At 39.5% G+C, this 24,015-nt stretch overlaps 1 protein-coding gene across 8 annotated transcripts in view; it reads left to right on the top strand.

The window, feature by feature from the left end:
* Window positions 1-24,015, top strand: part of LAMA2 (laminin subunit alpha 2) — a 1,276,598-nt gene that overhangs the window by 873,717 nt on the left and 378,866 nt on the right. For all 8 annotated transcript variants that reach the window (XM_063917336.1, XM_063917337.1, XM_063917331.1 and 5 more), the window contains 2 exons: window positions 194-328; window positions 7,032-7,156. In XM_063917336.1, coding sequence (XP_063773406.1) covers window positions 194-328; window positions 7,032-7,156 — 260 coding nt within the window. The remainder of the gene's footprint in view (window positions 1-193; window positions 329-7,031; window positions 7,157-24,015) is intronic.

Raw genomic sequence — 24,015 nt, 5'->3', positions numbered from 1 at the left:
CCATTCCAGGCACCCTGCTAACCAGATGAAGGGATTGTAGGTGGGCGGCGGTACCGCCCACAGGGTTCTGTGAGGTGGTGTCACTCACACACCTAGTTATGACCCTTATTAACACTGCTTTCTTTATTGTAATGTCTATGGGCTTTGCAGTCTGACGTAAGTATATATTTACATTCATGTCCATTTCTTTTAGGCATGTGCTCCTGGTTTCTACAGAAGAGTTCCCACATCACCTGGCAGAAGAGATGGCCCAACACTTGGTACCTGCGTGCCTTGTCAGTGTAATAAGCACAGTAATATTTGTGACATGCACACTTCTGTTTGTCAGGTATGACTTTCTAGTTGTTCTGCTCATGACGCAATCTATGTATTTTTAATGATACAGTAGTTCAGAGTTCATTGAAGTGAAAGGAAAAGAAAGTAGTCTCTGTACCTGGTTTAGTTACGTACGCATAGTTAGTAAGAAAAAAAACAATACACTGCTCTTAATGATAACTCATTACTGTAAAATACAATATACTCTATCTGCTCTCTGACATAACTCCTGAAAATTCTCAGTTGAAAGTATAACATGTAATAATTCTGTCACAATAAATGAACATACATTTAAATAAGATACATGTTCAATGCCCGTGATACATTATGCCCTACAGTAAAGCTTCTAATTACTATTACATTACCTGCTCATTGCCAGGGGTTTTATATGCTTGTTGTCATGTTCCTTGCCAGGGGTTTCATGTGCTGGGAATCATGCTCATTGCCAGGGGTTTCATGTTCTGGGATCCGTGCTTGTTGCCAAGGATAATGCTCGTTGCCAAGGGTAATACTCATTGCCAGGGGTGTATACTCTTTAGCGGGCACCAGCCCAATAGCACTTCTTACCTGCTCCCCCTCCCTCCACCCATAGTACTCCACTTGGGGGGCGGAGTTTTGTGAAAAGACTCGGTTTAGTCATGATGTCACCATGCAACCTTGTCATTCCGCAAAACTCCGCGGAATATCATATAAGAAAATAAAATTGCCAGTATTTCTATAAACAAAAGAGTGAGTTATAGGCCTAATTCAGACCTGATCACAGCAGCAAAATTTATATCTAATGGGCAAAACCATGGGGCTAATTCAGTCTTGATCGCTGCTGTGCGTTTTTGCACAGCGGCCGATCAGGTCTGAACTGCTCATGTGCCGTAGTGCATGCCAGAGATACGATCAGCATCTCAGCCCAGCGATTGACTCTGCCTGATTGACAGGCAGAGTCGTTTGCTAGACAGGAGGGGGCAGGCCTGCGGCGTTAGGCCGCCATTTTGGTGGCACAGTCTGGGCAATGCAGGCATGCTCGGACCTGCGAAGGGCGGGCTGCGGTAGCTGCATGACATCACAAGCAGACGCTTCGTCCCGGGACGTGGCAAATAGTCACTTACCAGTGTAGCAATGCTTTGCAGGTAGGGACTTACTAGCCAGGTGTGCTAGCATCGCTGCCGTGCCATGCTATTGCACCCGTGCAGCGAGGTAGGGCCAGACATGCGGGGCGTACTAGCCCTGTGCTGTGCATTCCACGACATGTCAGGGTAGCTGATCATAGCCGAGCAAAATTTTGCACGGCTAGGATCAGGTCTGAATTATCCCCCATGTGCACTGCAGGGGGGCAGATATAACATGTGCAGAGAGAGTTAGATTTGGGTGGGCTGTGTTCAAACTGAAATCTAAATTGCAGTGCAAATATAAAGCAGCCAGTACATAAACAATATAACCCTCTCAAATCTAACTCTCTCTGCACATGTTATATCCGCCTTACCTGCAGTGCACATAGGGGGTCATTCCGAGCTGATCGCACGCTGCCGTTTTTCGCAGTGCAGCGATCAAGTCACTACTGCGCAGGCGCATCATACGGCTACAAAGCGGATCGTTGCTGAGCGATGGATTTAATGAAGAATGCATTCACACAGCCGATCGCAAGGAGATTGACAGGAAGAAGGCATTTGTGGGTGTCAACTGACTGTTTTCTGGGAGTGTTTGAAAAACGCGGCGTATCCAAGCATTTGCAGGCCGGGTGTCTGACAACAATTCCGGGATCGCAAGGGCTGAGTAAGTTCAGACCTACTCAGAATCTGCACAAAATGTTGTTGCAGAGCTTGGCTGCACAAGCGTTCGTACACTTGCAATGCTAAAATACACCCCCATATAGACGGAGACTGATTGTAGCGCTGCAAAAAGTAGCTAGCGAGCTATCAACTTAGAATGATCCCCTAGTTTTGCTAATTTTGCTGCTGCGATCAGGTCTGAATTAGTCCCTATGAGAGATAAAAATAAAACAAACTCAGCTAATTATATATTTAGGTATTGTCACCGACTGTAGCTAAAAAAGTGTTGGATTTGGAATTCAATAAATTAGGAATTACTTGTCCTCCATTTAGTAATAGAGTCCCAGTAAGTGTGTTTTGTAATAGTAATAGAAATGCAGTGCCCAATATGTTAATATAATGCCAGATATCCTCACTCTATACTGGAATGAGATTTATTAGGTAGTATTTATTAACGCTCAAAGAGAGAGATAATTGTGAGAGATAAAGTACTGTACCAGCCAATAAGCTTCTACTTTACATTTTGCAGAAGCTGATTGGTTGGTACTTTATCTCTCACAAGTTTAGCTCTCTCCAAGCTTTGATAAATACCTCTCTTAGGGGTCTATTTACTAAGCCTTGGATGTAGATAAAGTTGCTGGAGATAAAGTACCAGCCAATCGGCTCCTAACTGTCATTTTTCAAACCCAGCCTGTGACACGGCAGTTAGGAGCCGATTGGCTGGTCTTTTAACTCCGGCGAATTTATCTCCATCCAAGGCTTAGTAAATAGACCCCTTAGTGCTTTAAAAATAGATATGGTGTCTGGTATATTGTTTGGAAACAGCTCCCAATGAGTAGTACAATTTCAGTGTTATCATCCACTGTTTTACCAATTGGCTGTGGACTCATATTGATGTTAATGGCGAGCCGATGCATGGCAGTTGGTGGAGCAGGCAAATGGATGACAAGTTGTATTAATAGTGCAGCCTGAAAGCTTGAAACCAATGGCAGGTATTAATAGTTTCCTGCAGTAGTTTCACCTGATGAATTATAAATGGCTCTGGGACTCCTATTGTTACTGGGGGTAACCCCTAGTACAGCAGCTTGCTGAAGCGGCACATTGCGTTAGAGTTATGATCCGGTGCATTATCCCTGGCCGCAACAGAAAATAGTCTCCATTAATATCCCAATTCACTTCAAAGTATTGACAGGTAGGTTGCGATGCAATGACGTGCTTCATATCCATTGAACACACACAGGATCACTGGGATAATCCTCCTAGTTTATGGAGTTCCAAATCTACTATCTCTTCATCATACAGTCAGTGACTATACATAATTATGTATCATTTACTGAGTTTGCTTTATCATTATCTCTCATAGCCCACTAATTTATTTATTTATTTACTGATACACTGGCAGTATTACTTTCTTTTGTAACTCAGTAACCTGTTCCTTTCACTTACTGTGATACAATTATTCATTATGTTGTACTTTCAACAGAGAAGTTTCATGTGTTGTATCAGAGTGCAGATAGTTTGTAATTTACAGTAATGAGCTACTATTAAGTGCAGAGGTTGTTTCTTTCTTCCTTTTGTGTTCCTAACTTGGCATTTGGCACATGCTTTTACCACTAGCAACATAATTGCTATATATATATCCTTAAGCGCCAGGATTTTGAAAAGTATTAATCCACTATCTCTCTGTAGTATCTACAATTAAGACATTGTTTTCAGAATCTAACCAGCCCTGTAATTTGAATATCTGAATTAGTCAATAGAAGAATCATAGACTTATATAAATACAGCAGCATATTAAGAAATATAATACGTGTAATTGTAACATCATGTTAAGTTTTTTAACACGTAAAGCTGGGTACACACTGACGCGATGTGTACTCAGCCGATATGACGGGCTGACATATCAGAACCTGAGGACACATTGAGCAATGTTAGTGAACGACCACTGTTCCATCCGTCATTAGCATCGTTAGCGATATCATCAGGTTTCGATATGCAGCACACCAAACCGGTCAACATCGCAAGTGACCGCAGACACATGCATATTGGGCATACACACTGTCTTATATGCGACAAATTGACCAATATTTTGGTCTGATCCACCAGTTCAGACAACATATTGCTCAGTGTGTTCTCAGCTTAACTTGTTAGTGAGATAGTGGGTATACAGTAGTTAGTTTTCTGACTTTTCAGTGAAGTGGCAAGTGATAATTGTTGAATGGTCATTTTGCAACCAGATACCAATGAATAACTAACAGGAGATCAAACGTTGTGTTGTCATGTATTGCTCAAAGTTGTCCTCATCAGATTTATGAGCACATGCCCACATGCCCCATCTCTATTGAAACTTGTGTGAAGAGAATTATATGATGCTATGTACAGTACATGCTGTATGTGAATGCATAAGGAATAGTAATTTATTGTCATAATCAAAAACAGAATTTGATAGATGAAATACATTGTACATACACATCAACACAGTAAGAAAAAGTCTGGTCACTGGAAGTACAAGCACATTGCAAATCAGCATCATGGAAATATATGTATAAGGAAACTGGCAAGTTATTTACCTAAACCAGTGATGGCTAACCTTGACACTCCAGCTGTTGTTGAACTACACATACCAGCATGCTTTGCTGCAGTTTTGCTCTATGGCCATGCTAAAACTGATGCAGGGCATGCTGGGATGTGAAGTTCAACAACAGCTGGAGTGTCAAGGTTAGCCATCACTGACCTAAACTATTTAGCATGTGCACAGCAGATGGGAAGAAGCTATATTGCAGTCGTTCCGTGTGTGCCTTTGAAAGCCCTAAACCGCTTACCAGGCGGTAGCCTATGTGAAGGATGGCTTTTGTCGGATAATATATTTCTTGATCTCTTCAGCAATCTGACTACATAGAGCTCTAACAGTTTGCTGCTGCAGTGCTGTGAATGTGCACTTTTTATTAAGAAGTTATGTGTCTTGTGCAGTGGTAGCTCCCACCTTGAGGGGGCTGTCGCTGTGCTGCCCACGTAAGCAGCATCGCAAGTTTAGGAGAAGAAAAATGAGACTTGTTCTTGCAAACAATCCACAGTACCATCAGTGACATATAGGGGTAGAAAACCAATGAGATTTGCGCATGTGCACAAGCCCCTTGCTTCTAGTACTGCATCAGCAGCTGTTTCATATGTATTAAGTGAACTGTCTAGGAGGTGCTACAATACAAAACCAATGAGCCTCCAATGACCAATGATTACAGTAATTGGTTGCCCCAGGGTTTCAGGCCTGTAGTAGAAGGTAGAAACATCTACATTGGCTCTATAAGTGTATTTTATTGTGTATGTTTTCTATCATTGTGAGTAGTAAATTTATATTGGTTTTAAATAAACAAATAAGGAAATATATTGCTTGTTACTTTCAAGGACAGCGCCTCTTCTTTTTTGGTTTTCTGTAGCAGAAGGGGAATATTTGGGATTTGAATTCAACACTAGATAAATGGTTCTTATCCACTTCCTCCTTCTGTGTTTCTATGTTTACAACAGTAATTAAAAAGTCTTATGATGGCTAAGTATATAAAACACATATTTCTGACTAGAAGTTTACATTATTTAAGCTATTTTGATATATTGATCAATATTAATATGATGATGTCAGTAGCAGTTACATCTTGACTGCCCTGTACTATTTCTTATGTATACTGTCAGGACAGCATTCAGTTATGTGTTGACACAGTGATTATATTTTGAGTACCACCCTCTCAAACCATCAACAGTTTGATGACTGGAATGGTATTTATTGTTTTGTTATATTTCTGGCACTGGCCTGGAATTAAAAATCATTCTAATGGGATATTTTCATTTGCAACAATATAACACACTACAGTATATAGAATACATGCAGGAAGCTTTAAAGCTATCTGATCCTTGTCTGTTTATGCAGTATATAGCTTGGTTCAAGTATTGAGTGACCATATGTACAGTATGTACAATATGACAATGCACTTGTGCAGTTAAATGTCCTTATCTTTCCTATAAGGTTTCAGTAGTATAGTTGAATGATACACAGACCCAGATTTTAGCAATTGTTCTACAACAATGGTTCTCAACCCTCAAGTACCTTGCAACAGGTCATGTTTTCAGGAAACCTGTCTGTGGGGCAGTTAGGATAATTGCTGACCTACCAAAATAGTGTACAGTAACTTACCTGTGCAAGAGAAAAGAAATCCACAGAACACACAGTATCCTGTTGGGAACTTGAAAATTTCCAGCCAGTGGTTGATCAGGTTTGTCAGTAATTATCTGTTCATATACAGTATTGAGTGGTTTAAAAAAAAAACTATGGACAAGTATAGTATGTTAGAAATGCCATATTGCGTATTCCTTAACATAATCAGATATCAGTGGCCAGAATCGATGTGTAAGCTACTGTAAGAATTTATTCTCATTCATGGCTACGTAAATGACAATGTAGTCTTTACATGTCCACAACCAGTATGCCATGCACAAATAACATTTCAGCCACTAAAAGGATCAATACAAGAATTAATCTGGCTAATGAAAAGATGGCTTATAAGTAGCTACAATGCTGGGGACATTACTGTATGTGCATTCATGTCTATGGGGGTAATTCTGAGTTGATCGCAGCAGCAAGTTTTTTAGCAATTGGGCGAAACCATGTGCACTGCAGGTTTGGCAGATATAACATTTGCAGAGAGCGTTAGACTTGGGTGGGTTATTTTGTTTCTGTGCAGGGTAAATACTGGCTGCTTTATTTTTACACTGCAATTTAGATTTCAGTTTGAAAACACCCCACGCAAATCTAACTCTCTCTGCACGTTATATCTGCCCCCCTGCAGTGCACATGGTTTTTCCCAACTGCTAAAACATTTCCTGCTGAGATCAACTTGGAATTACCCCCTATATACGTAGAACATGATAACAGAGTGCTAATGATTTTGGTGCTTCTTTCTCCAGGCCTGTAGGCACAACACTGCAGGGGATCACTGTGAGATATGTGCCTCCGGATTCTATGGCATTGTCAGAGGCTCCCTTGATGACTGCCAACCATGTGCTTGTCCCCTGCAAATCTCTAGCAATAAGTAAGTAAAGAAAAGTCTCCAATGATTTTGATTGATTAATAATCAGGTGCAGTCAGTAATTGCACATATATTAAAATCACAAAAGCAAATGCCACAGATGCATGTTACGGGGGTGATACGGGAGACAGGGGTCAAAAGACTGTTAGTGGCATCCAAATAGCAAGAATCCAACAGGGGTCTGGTAGGGCATATTTACCTTCCCTAACCTCCCCCACCCCATCCCTCTAACTCTCCCTTAACACAGCCTAAACTTAACACCCCCCCCACAGCCTAACCCTCTATGATGGTGCTCAACCCTAACACTCCCTTCCCACAGCCTAACCCTACCCCTCTCCGGTGGCTCCTAAATCTAAGCACCCTTCCCCCCCCCCCACACACACACACACACACACACACACACACACACACACACACACACACACACACTGCTGCCTAATCCTAAAAGTACCCGGCATACTTATGTTTGGGATGTCGACTGTTGTGATTCTGGCCTTGGCATTTCCACCGTTGTCAGGATTTTGACCATGTGTCGGTATTCTGGTGCCGGGACTTAATTTGCTGGAATCCTGAATGTATTCCTATGTTACAGTTGTCTAAAACATAAAAGCTTTAGGACAGCGTTTCCACCATTACAGTACAGGTTTTAATGATATCCATGCTTGAGCACAGGTAACTTAGGGGGTTATTCAGGGTTGTTAGCAAACCAAAAAAGTTAGCAATTGGGCAAACCATATTGCACTGCAGGTAGGGCAGATGTAACATGTGTAGAGAGATTTAGATTCTGGTGGGGTGTGTTCAAACTGAAATCTAAATTGCTGTGTAAAAATAAAGTAGCCAGTATTTACCCTGCACAGAAACACTATAATCCACCCAAATCTAACTCTCTCTGCACATGTTATATCTGCCCCACCTGCAGTGCAACATGGTTTTGCCCAGTTGCTAACTTTTTTGGTTTGCTAACAACTCTGAATAACTCCCTTAATTAGTAACTCAGTCAATTTGATTTAACCATCTGGACTCAAGCATGGATATCTTTAAATCCTGGAGGGAAATTAACTAAAGGTCAATTTTGCCCAATTTTTGACTTTTTATTTTTGTACTCTGAATGTCGACATCACTGCCATTGTTCACCATGACTGCAGCTAGTAATGTCACATTTATGCTGCTCTCCAGAGTCCTGTGGTGATTTGCACACAAACAATTGTACAAGCATGGATATACTTAAAACCTGCCTTGAGGACTGCATTTGAGAGCCTCTGGACTAGACTTTAAGGGGATTATTCAGATGTGGAAGAAAATTAAAAAAAACAAGCAACTAGGCAAAATCATGTTGCACTGCAAGTGGGGTAGATATAATATGTGCAAAAGAGTGTGTTCAAACTGAAATCCAAATAGCATTGTAAAAATAACGCTGTCTAACATTTGTGGGCTACATGCAAAAGCATCCAGTATTTACCATGCACAGAAACATTATAAATGTATTTCCTCCCCTTGCTTTGCAAAATGGTTTGTTCCAGATAAAAACTTACAGTACATACTTTTTCTGCCTTGCTTTCAAATCCATTCCAAATCAGGCCCTAAATTGGTCCTCAAATTGTACTTGTGTAGAATAGAAAACGTTTGGCATAAAAATAAAAAATGTATGCCCAATACACAGTATATCGATGTTATAATGTGAAAAAATCTAATAAGATAACTACAGAATGCACAGAATGAGTAAGCAGCCACTTAATCAGAAGCACAGCAAACATAATCTTACTTATTTTCTGTTGTTAACTTTTCCCTAAGCAAATTATATTCAAGCGTTCAGTTTAAAAAATGTTTTGTTCCTGTACACTCAGCAGTTCAAATACGGTTATAAGCTGTGGATCTATTTTTACGGAGTTGAAAATGTGTTGGATAATGAGTTTGAGAGTTGTAGATCAATTTGTTTACATTTTTGAAGTAGTAATTTTATTACCTATTCAGGCTGTATTGATTGAGCTTGTAAGTAAATGCCTAGTGCTGACTGTATCAGTACAGAGGAAACGGCTTGGGAAGCACTGGCCAGCTTTCAGCACTAGACAAGCCCACATTTAGCAATCCTGATGAATGCTTTTAGAACTAATTAAAATCACTCACAGCAACAACTTAACATTAGTGACTGTGCTATCTAGTGAAATAAGCAAGGGGAGAATGTCATTTAGTAGCTAAGGAAAATAATTTCTTATTCAGCAAGTTCCAAAAGTAAGTGGCACATTTTATAACAAAAATAACAATAATAAACTTCCATTTTCACTTCATAATCAGAGTTCAGTTGTTTTAGAATTTTATCAAGTGCACAGGCAGAGGTGGTTTAAGAGAGGGCCCATGTCAGGGTCTATGATGCAGGTCTCCAGGAACATGGTGCCTGTGCTATGCTCTTGGTGACTTATGTATTGCACATTTGCAAATCACCAGGAAAATGACGTTCTCCCAGTGACTTTCAGAGCTGGCTGATGTAGCATTTGAGAGAAGTAAGTATAACTATGGATGCATGGCATGCGGTGTGGGCCCCCTTGGACCCAGGTATCTGTGTGCACCACACACCCTGCACTCATTATAGATATGCCAATGTGAACAAGGCTAAGGCTTGAAAATCTAAAATGATTGAAATCGGATTTTATTTGGTGACATTACGGTACAACTCATAGCTACAGATGTGACGTCACACATCTCTCCCTTTTTCCCTATATGGCGTGAGATGCTGGCACAATTCCAGTTCTGCACACTTTTTCATGAATTTTTGTATCCTAGTTTCCTTATAGTCTACTTGTGTTAGGATTAGTGTTTTGGCGTGGCTAAGTAGTTAAGTAGTGAAGTCCATGACGCCATGAAAAGGGGCTATTTGAAGCGAACAGAGGATAGGTGCATATGAACACATTTGTACTCAATAGAACTCTTGTTTAACAAGAGAGACAGACATACCTTATGTGACAGTCCTATTCAGTGGTGCCGAGAGAAGTTGGGAGAGGGTACAAATTTCCCAGGCCCAGGTCTGATGGAGGGGCCCAGTGGGGGCCCAGGTTCCCCACCTACCTTACCTGGCAGCAGCAGCTCCAGCCTTTCTTCTCAGCCCAGCACACACTACTGTGAGCTCGGCTGCAGTATGGCTAGGGAGGCACCTAAAGTACTATTTTTTCTGTATTTTCTTCTAAGGGTACATGGCCACGCCTCCTGTGATTAAGTCACACCCCCTGAATAGTACCTGGTCCCAGCCAGGCTTTCTACTGCCCTGGTCCTGTTTACTGAGGTACTATGCTGAGACACACCAGGTGATTACAGTTTGTGTCACATTCTGTGCTTTGATATGCACAAATGCACCTACATTTTCACTCAGGTACACAGGTCTTCAAAGTAAAATGGCTGCACTTACAGAGAAACAGAGGTTTGTGCGGGCAGTTGAGAGAAGTTTAGCAGCACCAGTACATCTGTGCACATAATTTTGCAGACCAGAACAGAACTGAGATTTCATTTTGCGGACTGACATTATGTTAGATAAGGGATAGAGAGGACAGAATATTTTTGGCATGTTGAAGGACACATTGCCATTTCCACTCCATAAAAATGAACTTTATGCAGTATTTACACAGAGATAGTAGAAATTAGATATCTTCCTATTAGAGATGAGCGGGTTCGGTTCCTCGGGATCCGAACCCCCCCGAACTTCACCCATTTTACACGGTTCCAAGGCAGCCTCGGATCTTCCCGCCTTGCTCAGTTAACCAGAACGCGCCCGAACGTCATCATCCCGCTGTCGGATTCTCGCGAGATTCGTAATCTATATAAGGAGCCGCGCGTCGCCGCCATTTTCACTAGTGCTTTGGAGATTGAACGGAGAGGACGTGGCTGCGTTCTCTCCCTGAAAAGCTCCGTAATCTGTGCTCAGTGTGCTGAAAATATCTGTGCTCAGTGTGCTGCAAATAATCTGTGCTCAGTGTGCTGAAAATATCTACGTTCTCTGCCTGAAAACGCTCCATATCTGTGCTCAGTGTGCTGCAAATATCTGATCAGTGTGCTGCATTGTGGGGACTGGGGACCACCAGTATATAATATATACTTTTCTATAGCTTCTATACTGCTTGTCAGGACACATGGTCACAGTTACACTGCTCTGTACTGATATATACAATAATTTTAAATCATTTTCTATAGCTTCTATACTGCTTGTCAGGACACACATGTGTCACAGTTACACCGCTCTGTACTACTACTGATATACAGTAATATATATACTTTTCTATAGATTCTATACTGCTTGTCAGGACACATGTGTCACAGTTACACCGCTCTGTACTGATATATACAATAATATATATACTTTTCTATAGCTTCTATACTGCTTGTCAGGACACATGTGTCACAGTTACACCGCTCTGTACTGATATATATACAATAATATATATACTTTTCTATAGCTTCTAGACTGCTTGTCAGGACACATGGGTCACAGTTACACCGCTCTGTACTGATATATATACAATAATATATATACTTTTCTATAGCTTCTATACTGCTTGTCAGGACACGTGTCACAGTTACACCGCTCTGTACTGATATATATACAGTAATATATATACTTTTCTATAGCTTCTAGTATTACAGTGCAGCATTTTGGTGACCAACAGTATACATATATAGTACAGTACAGTAGGCCATTGCTATTGATAGTTACTGGCATATAATTCCACACATTAAAAAATGGAGAACAAAAATGTGGAGGGTAAAATAGGGAAAGATCAAGATCCACTTCCACCTCCTGCTGAAGCTGCTGCCACTAGTCATGGCCGAGACGATTAAATGCCATCAACGTCGTCTGCCAAGGCCGATGCCCAATGTCATAGTAGAGAGCATGTAAAATTAAAAAAACAAAAGCTCAGTAAAATGACCCAGAAATCTAAATTAAAAGCGTCTGATGAGAAGCGTAAACTTGCCAATATGCCATTTATGACACGGAGTGGCAAGGAACGGCTAAGGCCCTGGCCTATGTTCATGGCTAGTGGTTCAGCTTCACATGAGGATGGAAGCACTCATCCTCCCGCTAGAAAAATGAAAAGACTTAAGCTGGCAAAAGCACAGCAAAGAACTATACGTTCTTCTAAATCACAAATCCCCAAGGAGAGTTCAATTGTGTCGGTTGCGATGCCTGACCTTCCCAACACTGGACGGGAAGAGGTGGCGCCTTCCACTATTTGCACGCCCCCTGCAAGTGATGGAAGGAGCACCCGCAGTCCAGTTCCTGATAGTCAAATTGAAGATATTCACAATAATTAAAACCAAGGTTTTAATAGGAAGCGCTGTCCAGTCACATTAATACATAAAAATATATATTTAATTTTTCAAGAAAAAGCATATATGGCCATATAATTTACATAAATAACAAACATTAAAATATAATCAGCAGTGTGATAATAATCAATGTTAGAATAGCATAAAAAGTCCAAATATTAGTCAGTTAATAAGGGCATGCAATCTTGCTCATAATTGATATAGTAATCCATTCATTTTTAACATGTTAGTCCATTAGTAAGTGGATCCAATGTATTCAATTGTTAATTTCTCAGAAATCACTGGTAAATTTAACTCATACCTCCCGTGTATGGCAATTTACGGGGGCTATTGCAAGATAGAGACCAATGTTCAATTGATGCAGAATGGATCCAATATGGACTTACAAGGCGGGGGAGCGCTCCCTCTCTCTCCTCCTTCTGGCAGTGTAAGTACGTAGTACAATTGTCCACAACACGAGATGCGGCTTGTGGGAGCGACAGCTCACAGCTTACACAACGATTGCAGCCCGATCATGTGACGCGTTTCTCCGCCTCTCCACTTCCGGTTACTCGGCGGCTTCCTCAGACGTATATGCTCACTGGTCCGCTTAGTGCCCTTTTAACCTCCTATAATTACCACAATCAGCAGGCAGCATTAGCCCACCTGGGAACACACTTGTCTCTAATTCACCGTTGTCATAGTAACTAATACACAATTCTTCCATCATTACAAGCATATGACTACCTCCGGCTTCCGGTCACATACTGCTTGCGTTCCACATGCGGATTTTTGCGTTCCAGCTTCTAAATCACATTTAAAACATAATCATTCAATATAACACACAAGTAAAATTAAATTAAAATCCAGATAAACGACTGCCAGCTAACCCCACCATATTCCTATAACTATTTATTAACAACATAATAGGCTATAGTCTCAAGGGGAGTAGATACTCAGATATTATTTAATTCTATTGTATCATTAAGCCCCCCCGGTACTAGGGTCTTCATGCTAAAAATCCAGAAGGCCTCCCGTCTACATAGACGGTTATATCTATCTCCCCCTCTCGCGGTTGCTTTTATCTGTTCAATAGCTATAATTTTTATATTCCTAATAGAGCCCTTCTGACAATCAGAAAAATGTCTATATAGAGAGTTTGTTCTGGAGTTCATTAAAATATTTCTTTTATGCTCCATGAACCTAATATGTAGTTGTCTAATGGTGCGGCCTATATATTGAAGGCCGCATCCACATACCAGCAGGTAGATCACAAAATCAGACCTGCAATTAATAAAATCTTTAATCGAAAATGTCTCGTCAAATACATTGGAAGAAAAAGATATAGTCTTTCTACTTGTACAATTGCATGTAAAACAACCTGTTTTCCCACACCGATGAAAACCAGATGGTTTACTAGAGAGCCACATCTCCGGTGGTGTCCTCTCTTCTGTTGCTTTGGTTTTAATTCTAAAATGACTCGGGGCTAATTTTTGTTTTAAATGTACAGATTTTCTAAATATAATATTGTCATTTAATATACCAGTACAGTTTAAAAGTTCATCTAATTCTAAAATATGAAAATTCTTCTTTACAATCCGCTTAATGGCAAAAGCTTTGGAGTTATATTGTGTTACAAAATTTACACTCCTATCGATATTCTTTTTACCATCATGAGTTCTTAATGTTTGGTCATCTAAGAGAGACCTCCTATCTATTCCGGTGACCTCAGCTAGTGTCGTGTCTAGTAATTTTCTAGGGTACCCTTGTTCGAGGATTGCATCATACATGCATTCTGCCTGCTTCTGAAAAACCTCAGGGCAAGAACAGTTCCTTTTGACCCTCAAAAACTGGCTTTTAGGGATATTTGTTTTCCATTTACTATAATGACCACTTTTGAAATTAAGATATCTATTCTGATCTACATCTTTAATATAGGTGCTCGTAGTAAGCTTGTTATCCACTATTGAGAGGGCTATATCTAAAAACGTTATTTTGGACTGATGTACTGTGCTTGTAAATGTTAACCCAAAAGTGTTACAGTTCAGTGAAGCTACAAATTTATTAATAGAAATTAAATCCCCATCCCAAATTATAAATCAATCATCTATATACCGTCCATAGAGGACCAGGCTCGCCCCGAACTCTGCCCATATATATTCCTCCTCAAAGCGCCCCATGAAGAGGTTGGCGAAGCTCGGGTTGAACCTGGTCCCCATGGCAGTACCCCGTGTTTGTAAATAATAATTATTGTTGAACAAAAAATAATTGTGACTCAATATATAATCAATAGAAGATAGAATGAACTTTTTTAAGACATTAGTGTTCGTATCGTCATGCGATAGATAATATTCTACGGCTTGAAGACCTAATGTATGATCAATATTAGAATATAGCGACTCCACATCTCATGTAATGAGCCAATATGTAGGCTTCCATTTTACTTGCTCAATAAGTTTCAAAAAACAAGTTGTATCCTTTATGTATGATCTTAATGATTTCACATACTTCTGTAAATAACTATCAACAAAATATGACAAATTGTTCGTCATTGAACCCACTCCTGATATTATCGGTCTTCCAGGAGGGGAGACTAAGCTCTTATGGATCTTAGGAAGATAATAAAACGTAGGAACTACCGGATATTGAGCAAGTAAAAATTGGTAGACCTCCTTCTGAATAGCTCCCTCATCCATTGCCCCATCTAACAGACTTTTCAGATCACTCAAAAACCTCTCTGTGGGATTACTTGTTAACTACCTATAATACGCCTGATTACTTAATTGACGATTTGCCTCGATCAAATAATCTGATGTATTCAGAAGAATTACCCCCCCTTTATCAGCCTGTTTTATGGTCAACTCCGAATCTGAACAAAGATTTTTAACAGCCAGCCGTTCTTCCTTCGTGAGGTTGTCCCTGATATTTCTACAGTTTTCCTCTTTGTTACATAAAACTCTAAAATGGTCCATTGTTGCCTTGAAGAAGCTTTCAATGTAGGGTCCTCTTTACTGTAGTGGATAGAAGTCAGACCTATTTTTAAACTTCATATTCCCAACAGGCACCGTGGTTCCCCTGATATCGTAAAGTTTACTATTAGCAGGCACCTCAGTGTCGAGGGTTTCTAGAATCTCAATAGCCATATTGTCCTGGGTATCCAGAAGGATGGGTATTCCCTCTTCACCTTTACATTTAAGCTTCTTCAGAGCAAAATACCACTGTCTACTTAGTGTCCTTACATATCTATTTAAATCCACAAAAAGGGTAAAGAGATTGGGTTTAGTCGTGGGTGCAAAATTAAGTCCCTTCTCCAGAAGCTTTAATTAATTTTTGTCCAATATTTTTGATGACAAATTAAACATGCCCTTACCTCTTAATTTGGTCTTAGACTTTTTGTTGGTTGTGCCCTTTCCTCTAGCTCCCCTCCTTCTAGATCCCTTGATCTTTTTTGCGACCACCTTTGGTCCTGTTCTCTTATTAAGGATCTGTTCTGATATCTGTGATGTTCTCCCCAAAAATCCTCCTTTTTCTTATTAGTGGAATCCACAGTATTTCTAGCTGAGGGTGAATCCACCGTATCAAACACTTCATATCTATTTCTTAAACTCAAGGGGGTGACAGGTTCAACTCCTCTTCTCTTATTAAATTGTTTGTAAGTCCTCCTGACCCCATTGTCACCTACCCCTCGATAACTATTTCTTCTATTTGATGAGGGTGGGCCCTGCCTAAATCTATTGAACCTGTCTCTAGAGACATGTCTCTGTGTATTTTCTTGTGTATAATTTCTAGACGTATTATAGAAATGTTTCTCACCTTTTTCATAGTCCATCCTATCCCTCCTAAGTTTGCCATTTTTCCGAGTAATAATAGAATGTTCGAATTCCTCTATTTTCTTATTAACCCTTTGATCCCTTTCATTGAAGGCTGGGTCCTCTGAGAACCCTTGTAACAGTTCCTGTGTTTTCTCTATTTCATCTTGTAATTCCCCCACTTTCCTCTCTCTATATCTGATGAGTAACTTTATCAGATTTTTTGAACATGTGTCCAGAATACAATTCCAATCCTCAACAAATGATTTGTCATCCTTAAATGTGGGTGGTTTCAAAATTCTTAGCCCCCTTGGAATTATATCCTGATCCACATATTTTTGTAACAGAATCTGGTCCCACCAATGATTAGTCTCACTAATGCATAAATTCTCCAATCTATTAAATAGACCATGCATATCTTCTAAATTTTCTTTATCGATTTCTACACTTTGTGAAGGGTACCTATCTTTCAGATACATATCTCTCCTCTCTAACCTCTCTGTCAGACATTTTAGTTTTGGACATGGTAGCAGATCTGGCAGCCTAGTATGCAATACAGTAAACCAAACCAAACACAACACAAAATATACTCGGCGCCTGATCCTTCTCTTACTGGCAGACGTAAATCTGGGACTGGGCTGCAGCTTCCTAATAAGGGCTTATTGCACAAACCCCTTTAGCAAGCAAATTCACAATAATTAAAACCAAGGTTTTAATAGGAAGCGCTGTCCAGTCACATTAATACATAAAAATATATATTTAATTTTTCAAGAAAAAGCATATATGGCCATATAATTTACATAAATAACAAACATTAAAATATAATCAGCAGTGTGGTAATAACCAATGTTAGAATAGCATAAAAAGTCCAAATATTAGTCAGTTAATAAGGGCATGCAATCTTGCTCATAATTGATATAGTCATCCATTCGTTTTTAACATGTTAGTCCATTAGTAAGTGGATCCAATGTATTCAATTGTTAATTTCTCAGAAATCACTGGTAAATTTAACTCATACCTCCCGTGTATGGCAATTTACGGGGGCTATTGCAAGATAGAGACCAATGTTCAATTGATGCAGAATGGATCCAATATGGACTTACAAGCCGGGGGAGCGCTCCCTCTCTCTCCTCCTTCTGGCAGCGTGGGTACGTAGTACAATTGTCCACAACACGAGATGCGGCTTGTGGGAGCGACAGCTCACAGCTTACACAACGATTGCAGCCCGATCACGTGACACGTTTCTCCGCCTCTCCACTTCCGGGTACTCGGCGGCTTTCTCAGGCGTATATGCTCACTGGTCCGCATAGTGCCCTTTTAACCTCCTATAATTACCACAATCAGCAGGCAGCATTAGCCCACCTGGGAACACACTTGTCTCTAATTCACCGTTGTCATAGTAACTAATACACAATTCTTCCATCATTACAAGCATATGACTACCTCCGGCTTCCGGTCACATGCTGCTTGTGTTCCACATGCGGATTTTTGCGTTCCAGCTACTAATTCACATTTAAAACATAATCATTCAATATAACACACAAGTAAAATTAAATTAAAATCCAGATAAACGACTGCCAGCTAATCCCACCATATTCCTATAACTATTTATTAACAACATAATAGGCTATAGTCTCAAGGGGAGTAGATACTCAGATATTATTTAATTCTATTGTATCATTAAGCCCCCCCCCCCGGTATTAGGGTCTTCATACTAAAAATCCAGAAGGCCTCCCGTCTACATAGACGGTTATATCTATCTCCCCCTCTCGCTGTTGCTTGTATCTGTTCAATAGCTATAATTTTTATATTCCTAATAGAACCCTTCTGACAATCAGAAAAATGTCTATATAGAGAGTTTGTTCTGGAGTTCATTAAAATGTTTCTTTTAAGCTCCATGAACCTAATATGTAGTTGTCTAATGGTGCGGAATGTATGATGCATTCCTCGAGCAAGGGTACCCTAGAAAATTACTAGACACGACACTAGCTGAGGTCACCGGAATAGATAGGAGGTCTCTCTTAGATGACCAAACATTAAGAACTCATGATGGTAAAAAGAATATCGATAGGAGTGTAAATTTCGTAACACAATATAACTCCAAAGCTTTTGCCATTAAGCGGATTGTAAAGAAGAATTTTCATATTTTAGAATTAGATGAACTTTTAAACAGTACTGGTATATTAAATGACAATATTATATTTAGAAAATCTGTAAATTTAAAACAAAAATTAGCCCCGAGTCATTTTAGAATTAAAACCAAAGCAACAGAAGAGAGGACACCACCGGAGATGTGGCTCTCTAGTAAACCATCTGGTTTTCATCGGTGTGGGAAAACAGGTTGTTTTACATGCAATTGTACAAGTAGAAAGACTATATCTTTTTCTTCCAATGTATTTGACGAGACATTTTCGATTAAAGATTTTATTAATTGCAGGTCTTATTTTGTGATCTACCTGCTGGTATGTGGATGCGGCCTTCAATATATAGGCCGCACCATTAGACAACTAAATATTAGGTTCATGGAGCATATAAGAAATATTTTAATGAACTCCAGAACAAACTCTCTATATAGACATTTTTCTGATTGTCAGAAGGGCTCTATTAGGAATATAAAAATTATAGCTATTGAACAGATAAAAGCAACAGTGAGAGGGGGAGATAGATATAACCGTCTATGTAGACTGGAGGCCTTCTGGATTTTTAGTATGAAGACCCTAGTACCGGGGGGCTTAATTATACAATATGATTAAATAATATCTGAGTATCTACTCCCCTTGAGACTATAGCCTATTATGTTGTTAATAAATAGTTATAGGAATATGGTGGGATTAGCTGGCAGTCGTTTATCTGGATTTTAATTTAATTTTACTTGTGTGTTATATTGAATGATTATGTTTTAAATGTGAATAAGAAGCTGGAACACAAAAATCTGCATGTGGAACGCAAGCAGCATGTGACCGGAAGCCGGTGGTAGTCATATGCTTGTAATGATGGAAGAATTGTGTATTAGTTACTAGGACAACGTTGAATTAGAGACAAGTGTGTTCCCAGGTGGGCTAATGCTGCCTGCTGATTGTGGTAATTATAGGAGGTTAAAAGGGCACTAAGCGGACCAGTGAGCATATACGTCTGAGGAAGCCGCCGAGTACCCGGAAGTGGAGAGGCGGAGAAACGCGTCACATGATCGGGCTGCAATCGTTGTGTAAGCTGTGAGCTGTCGCTCCCACAAGCCGCATCTCGTGTTGTGGACAATTGTACTACGTACCCACGCTGCCAGAAGGAGGAGAAGAGGGAGCACTCCCCCGGCTTGTAAGTCCATATTGGATTCATTCTGCATCAATTGAACATTGGTCTCTATCTTGCAATAGCCCCCGTAAATTGCCATACATGAGAGGTATGAGTTAAATTTACCAGTGATTTCTGAGAAATTAACAATTGAATACATTGGATCAACTTACTAATAGACTAACATGTTAAAAACGAATGGATGACTATATCAATTATGAGCAAGATTACATGCCCTTATTAACTGACTAATAATTGGACTTTTTATGCTATTCTAACATTGGTTATTATCACACTGCTGATTATATTTTAATGTTTGTTATTTATGTAAATTATATGGCCATATATGCTTTTTCTTGAAAAATTTAATATATATTTTTATGTATTAATGTGACTGGACAGCGCTTCCTATTAAAACCTTGGTTTTAATTATTTTGAATTTGCTTGCTAAAGGAGTTTGTGCAATAAGCCCTTATTAGGAAGCTGCAGCCCAGTCCCAGATTTACGTCTGCCAGTTAGAGAAGGATCAGGCGCCGAGTATATTTTGTGTTGTGTTTGGTTTACTGTATTGCATACTAGGCTGCCAGATCCGCTACCATGTCCAAACTAAAATGTCTGACAGAGAGGTTAGAGAGGGGAGATATGTATCTGAAAGATAGGTACCCTTCACAAAGTGTAGAAATCGATAAAGAAAATTTAGAAGATATGCATGGTCTATTTTAATAGATTGGAGAATTTATGCATTAGTGAGACTAATCATTGGTGGGACCAGATTCTGTTACAAAAATATGTGGATCAGGATATAATTCCAAGGGGGCTAAGAATTTTGAAACCACCCACATTTAAGGATGACAAATCATTTGTTGAGGATTGGAATTGTATTCTGGACACATGTTCAAAAAATCTGATGAAGTTACTCATCAGATATAGAGAGAGGAAAGTGGGGGAATTACAGGATGAAATAGAGAAAACACAGGAACTGTTAAAAGGGTTCTCGGAGGACCCAGCCTTCAATGAAAGGGATCAAAGGGTAAATAAGAAAATAGAGGAATTCGAACATTCTATTATTACTCGGAAAAATGGCAAACTTAGGAGGGATAGGACGGACTATGAAAAAGGTGAGATACATTCCTATAATACGTCTAGAAATTATACACCAGAAAATACACAGAGACATGTCTCTAGAGACAGGTTCAATAGATTTAGGCAGGGCCCACCCTCATCAAATAGAAGAAATAGTTATCGAGGGGTAGGTGACAATGGGGTCAGGAGGACTTACAAAAATTTAATAAGAGAAGAGGAGTTGAACCTGTCTCCCCCTTGAGTTTAAGAAATAGATATGAAGTGTTTGATACGGTGGATTCACCCTCAGCTAGAAATACTGTGGATTCCACTAATAAGAAAAAGGAGGATTTTGGGGGGGAACGTCACAGATATCAGAACAGATCCTTAATAAGAGAACAGGACTAAAGGTGGTCGCAAAAAAGATCAAGGGATCTAGAAGGAGGGGAGCTAGAGGAAAGGGCACAACCAACAAAAAGTCTAAGACCAAATTAAGAGGTAAGGGCTTGTTTAATTTGTCATCAAAAATATTGGACAAAAATGAATTAAAGCTTCAGGAGAAGGGACTTAATTTTGCACCCAAGACTAAACCTAATCTCTTTACCCTTTTTGTGGATTTAAATAGATATGTAAGGACACTAAGTAGACAGAGGTATTTTGCTCTGAAGAAGCTTAAATGTAAAGGTGAAGAGGGAATACCCATCCTTCTGGATACCCAGGACAATATGGCTATTGAGATTCTAGAAACCCTCGACACTGAGGTGCCTGCTAATAGTAAACTTTACGAATCAGGGAAACCACAGTGCCTGTTGGGAATATGAAGTTTAAAAATAGGTCTAACTTCTATCCACTACAGTATAGAGGACCCTACATTGAAAGCTTCTTCAAGGCAACAATGGACCATTTTAGAGTTTTATGTAACAAAGAGGAAAACTGTAGAAATATCAGACAACCTCACGAAGGAAGAACGGCTGGCTGTTAAAAATATTTGTTCAGATTCGGAGTTGACCATAAAACAGGCCGATAAAAGGGGGGGTGTAGTTCTTCTGAATACATCAGATTATTTGATCGAGGCAAATCATCAATTAAGTAATCAGGCGTATTATAGGAAGTTAAGTAATCCCACAGAGAGGTTTTTGAGTGATCTGAAAAGTCTGTTAGATGGGGCAATGGATGAGGGAGCTATTCAGAAGGAGGTCTACCAATTTTTACTTGCTCAATATCCGGTAGTTCCTACGTTTTATTATCTTCCTAAGATCCATAAGAGCTTAGTCTCCCCTCCCGGAAGACCGATAATATCAGGAGTGGGTTCACTGACGAACAATTTGTCATATTTTGTTGATAGTTATTTACAGAAGTATGTGAAATCATTAAGATCATACATAAAGGATACAACTTGTTTTTTGAAACGTATTGAGCAAGTAAAATGGAAGCCTACATATTGGCTCATTACATGCGATGTGGAGTCGCTATATTCTAATATTGATCATACATTAGGTCTTCAAGCCGTAGAATATTATCTATCGCATGACGATACGAACACTAATGTCTTAAAAAAGTTCATTCTATCTTGAATTGATTATATATTGAGTCACAATTATTTTTTGTTCAACAATAATTATTATTTACAAACACGGGGTACTGCCATGGGGACCAGGTTCGCCCCGGGCTTCGCCAACCTCTTCATGGGGTGCTTTGAGGAGGAATATATATGGGCGGAGTTCGGGGCGAGCCTGGTCCTCTATGGACGGTATATAGATGATTTATTTATAATTTGGGATGGGGATTTAATTTCTATTAATAAATTTGTAGCTTCACTGAACTGTAACACTTTTGGGTTAACATTTACAAGCACAGTACATCAGTCAGAAATAACGTTTTTAGATATAGCCCTCTCAATAGTGGATAACAAGCTTACTACGAGCACCTATATTAAAGATGTAGATCAGAATAGATATCTTAATTTCAAAAGTGGTCATTTATAGTAAATGGAAAACAAATATCCCTAAAAGCCAGTTTTTGAGGGTCAAAAGGAACTGTTCTTGCCCTGAGGTTTTTCAGAAGCAGGTAGAATGCATGTATGATGCATTCCTCGAACAAGGGTACCCTAGAAAATTACTAGACACGACACTAGCTGAGGTCACCGGAATAGATAGGAGGTCTCTCTTAGATGACCAAACATTAAGAACTCATGATGGTAAAAAGAATATCGATAGGAGTGTAAATTTCGTAACACAATATAACTCCAAAGCTTTTGCCATTAAGCGGATTGTAAAGAAGAATTTTCATATTTTAGAATTAGATGAACTTTTAAACAGTACTGGTATATTAAATGACAATATTATATTTAGAAAATCTGTAAATTTAAAACAAAAATTAGCCCCGAGTCATTTTAGAATTAAAACCAAAGCAACAGAAGAGAGGACACCACCGGAGATGTGGCTCTCTAGTAAACCATCTGGTTTTCATCGGTGTGGGAAAACAGGTTGTTTTACATGCAATTGTACAAGTAGAAAGACTATATCTTTTTCTTCCAATGTATCTGACGAGATATTTTCGATTAAAGATTTTATTAATTGCAGGTCTGATTTTGTGATCTACCTGCTGGTATGTGGATGCGGCCTTCAATATATAGGCCGCACCATTAGACAACTACATATTAGGTTCATGGAGCATAAAAGAAATATTTTAATGAACTCCAGAACAAACTCTCTATATAGACATTTTTCTGATTGTCAGAAGGGCTCTATTAAGAATATAAAAATGATAGCTATTGAACAGAAAAAAGCAACAGCGAGAGGGGGAGATACATATAACCGTTTATGTAGACGGGAGGCCTTCTGGATTTTTAGTATGAAGACCCTAGTACCGGGGGGGCTTAATGATACAATAGAATTAAATAATATCTGAGTATCTACTCCCCTTGAGACTATAGCCTATTATGTTGTTAATAAATAGTTATAGGAATATGGTGGGATTAGCTGGCAGTCGTTTATCTGGATTTTAATTTAATTTTACTTGTGTGTTATATTGAATGATTATGTTTTAAATGTGAATTAGAAGCTGGAACGCAAAAATCTGCATGTGGAACGCAAGCAGCATGTGACCGGAAGCCGGAGGTAGTCATATGCTTGTAATGATGGAAGAATTGTGTATTAGTTACTATGACAACGGTGAATTAGAGACAAGTGTGTTCCCAGGTGGGCTAATGATGCCTGCTGATTGTGGTAATTATAGGAGGTTAAAAGGGCACTAAGCGGACCAGTGAGCATATACGTCTGAGAAAGCCGCCGAGTACCCGGAAGTGGAGAGGCGGAGAAACGTGTCACGTGATCGGGCTGCAATCGTTGTGTAAGCTGTGAGCTGTCGCTCCCACAAGCCGCATCTTGTGTTGTGGACAATTGTACTACGTAC

The sequence above is a fragment of the Pseudophryne corroboree genome, chromosome 4, assembly GCF_028390025.1.
Source record: "Pseudophryne corroboree isolate aPseCor3 chromosome 4, aPseCor3.hap2, whole genome shotgun sequence".
Taxonomy (NCBI): domain Eukaryota; kingdom Metazoa; phylum Chordata; class Amphibia; order Anura; family Myobatrachidae; genus Pseudophryne; species Pseudophryne corroboree.
This window is presented reverse-complemented; position numbering and strand designations above follow the sequence as displayed.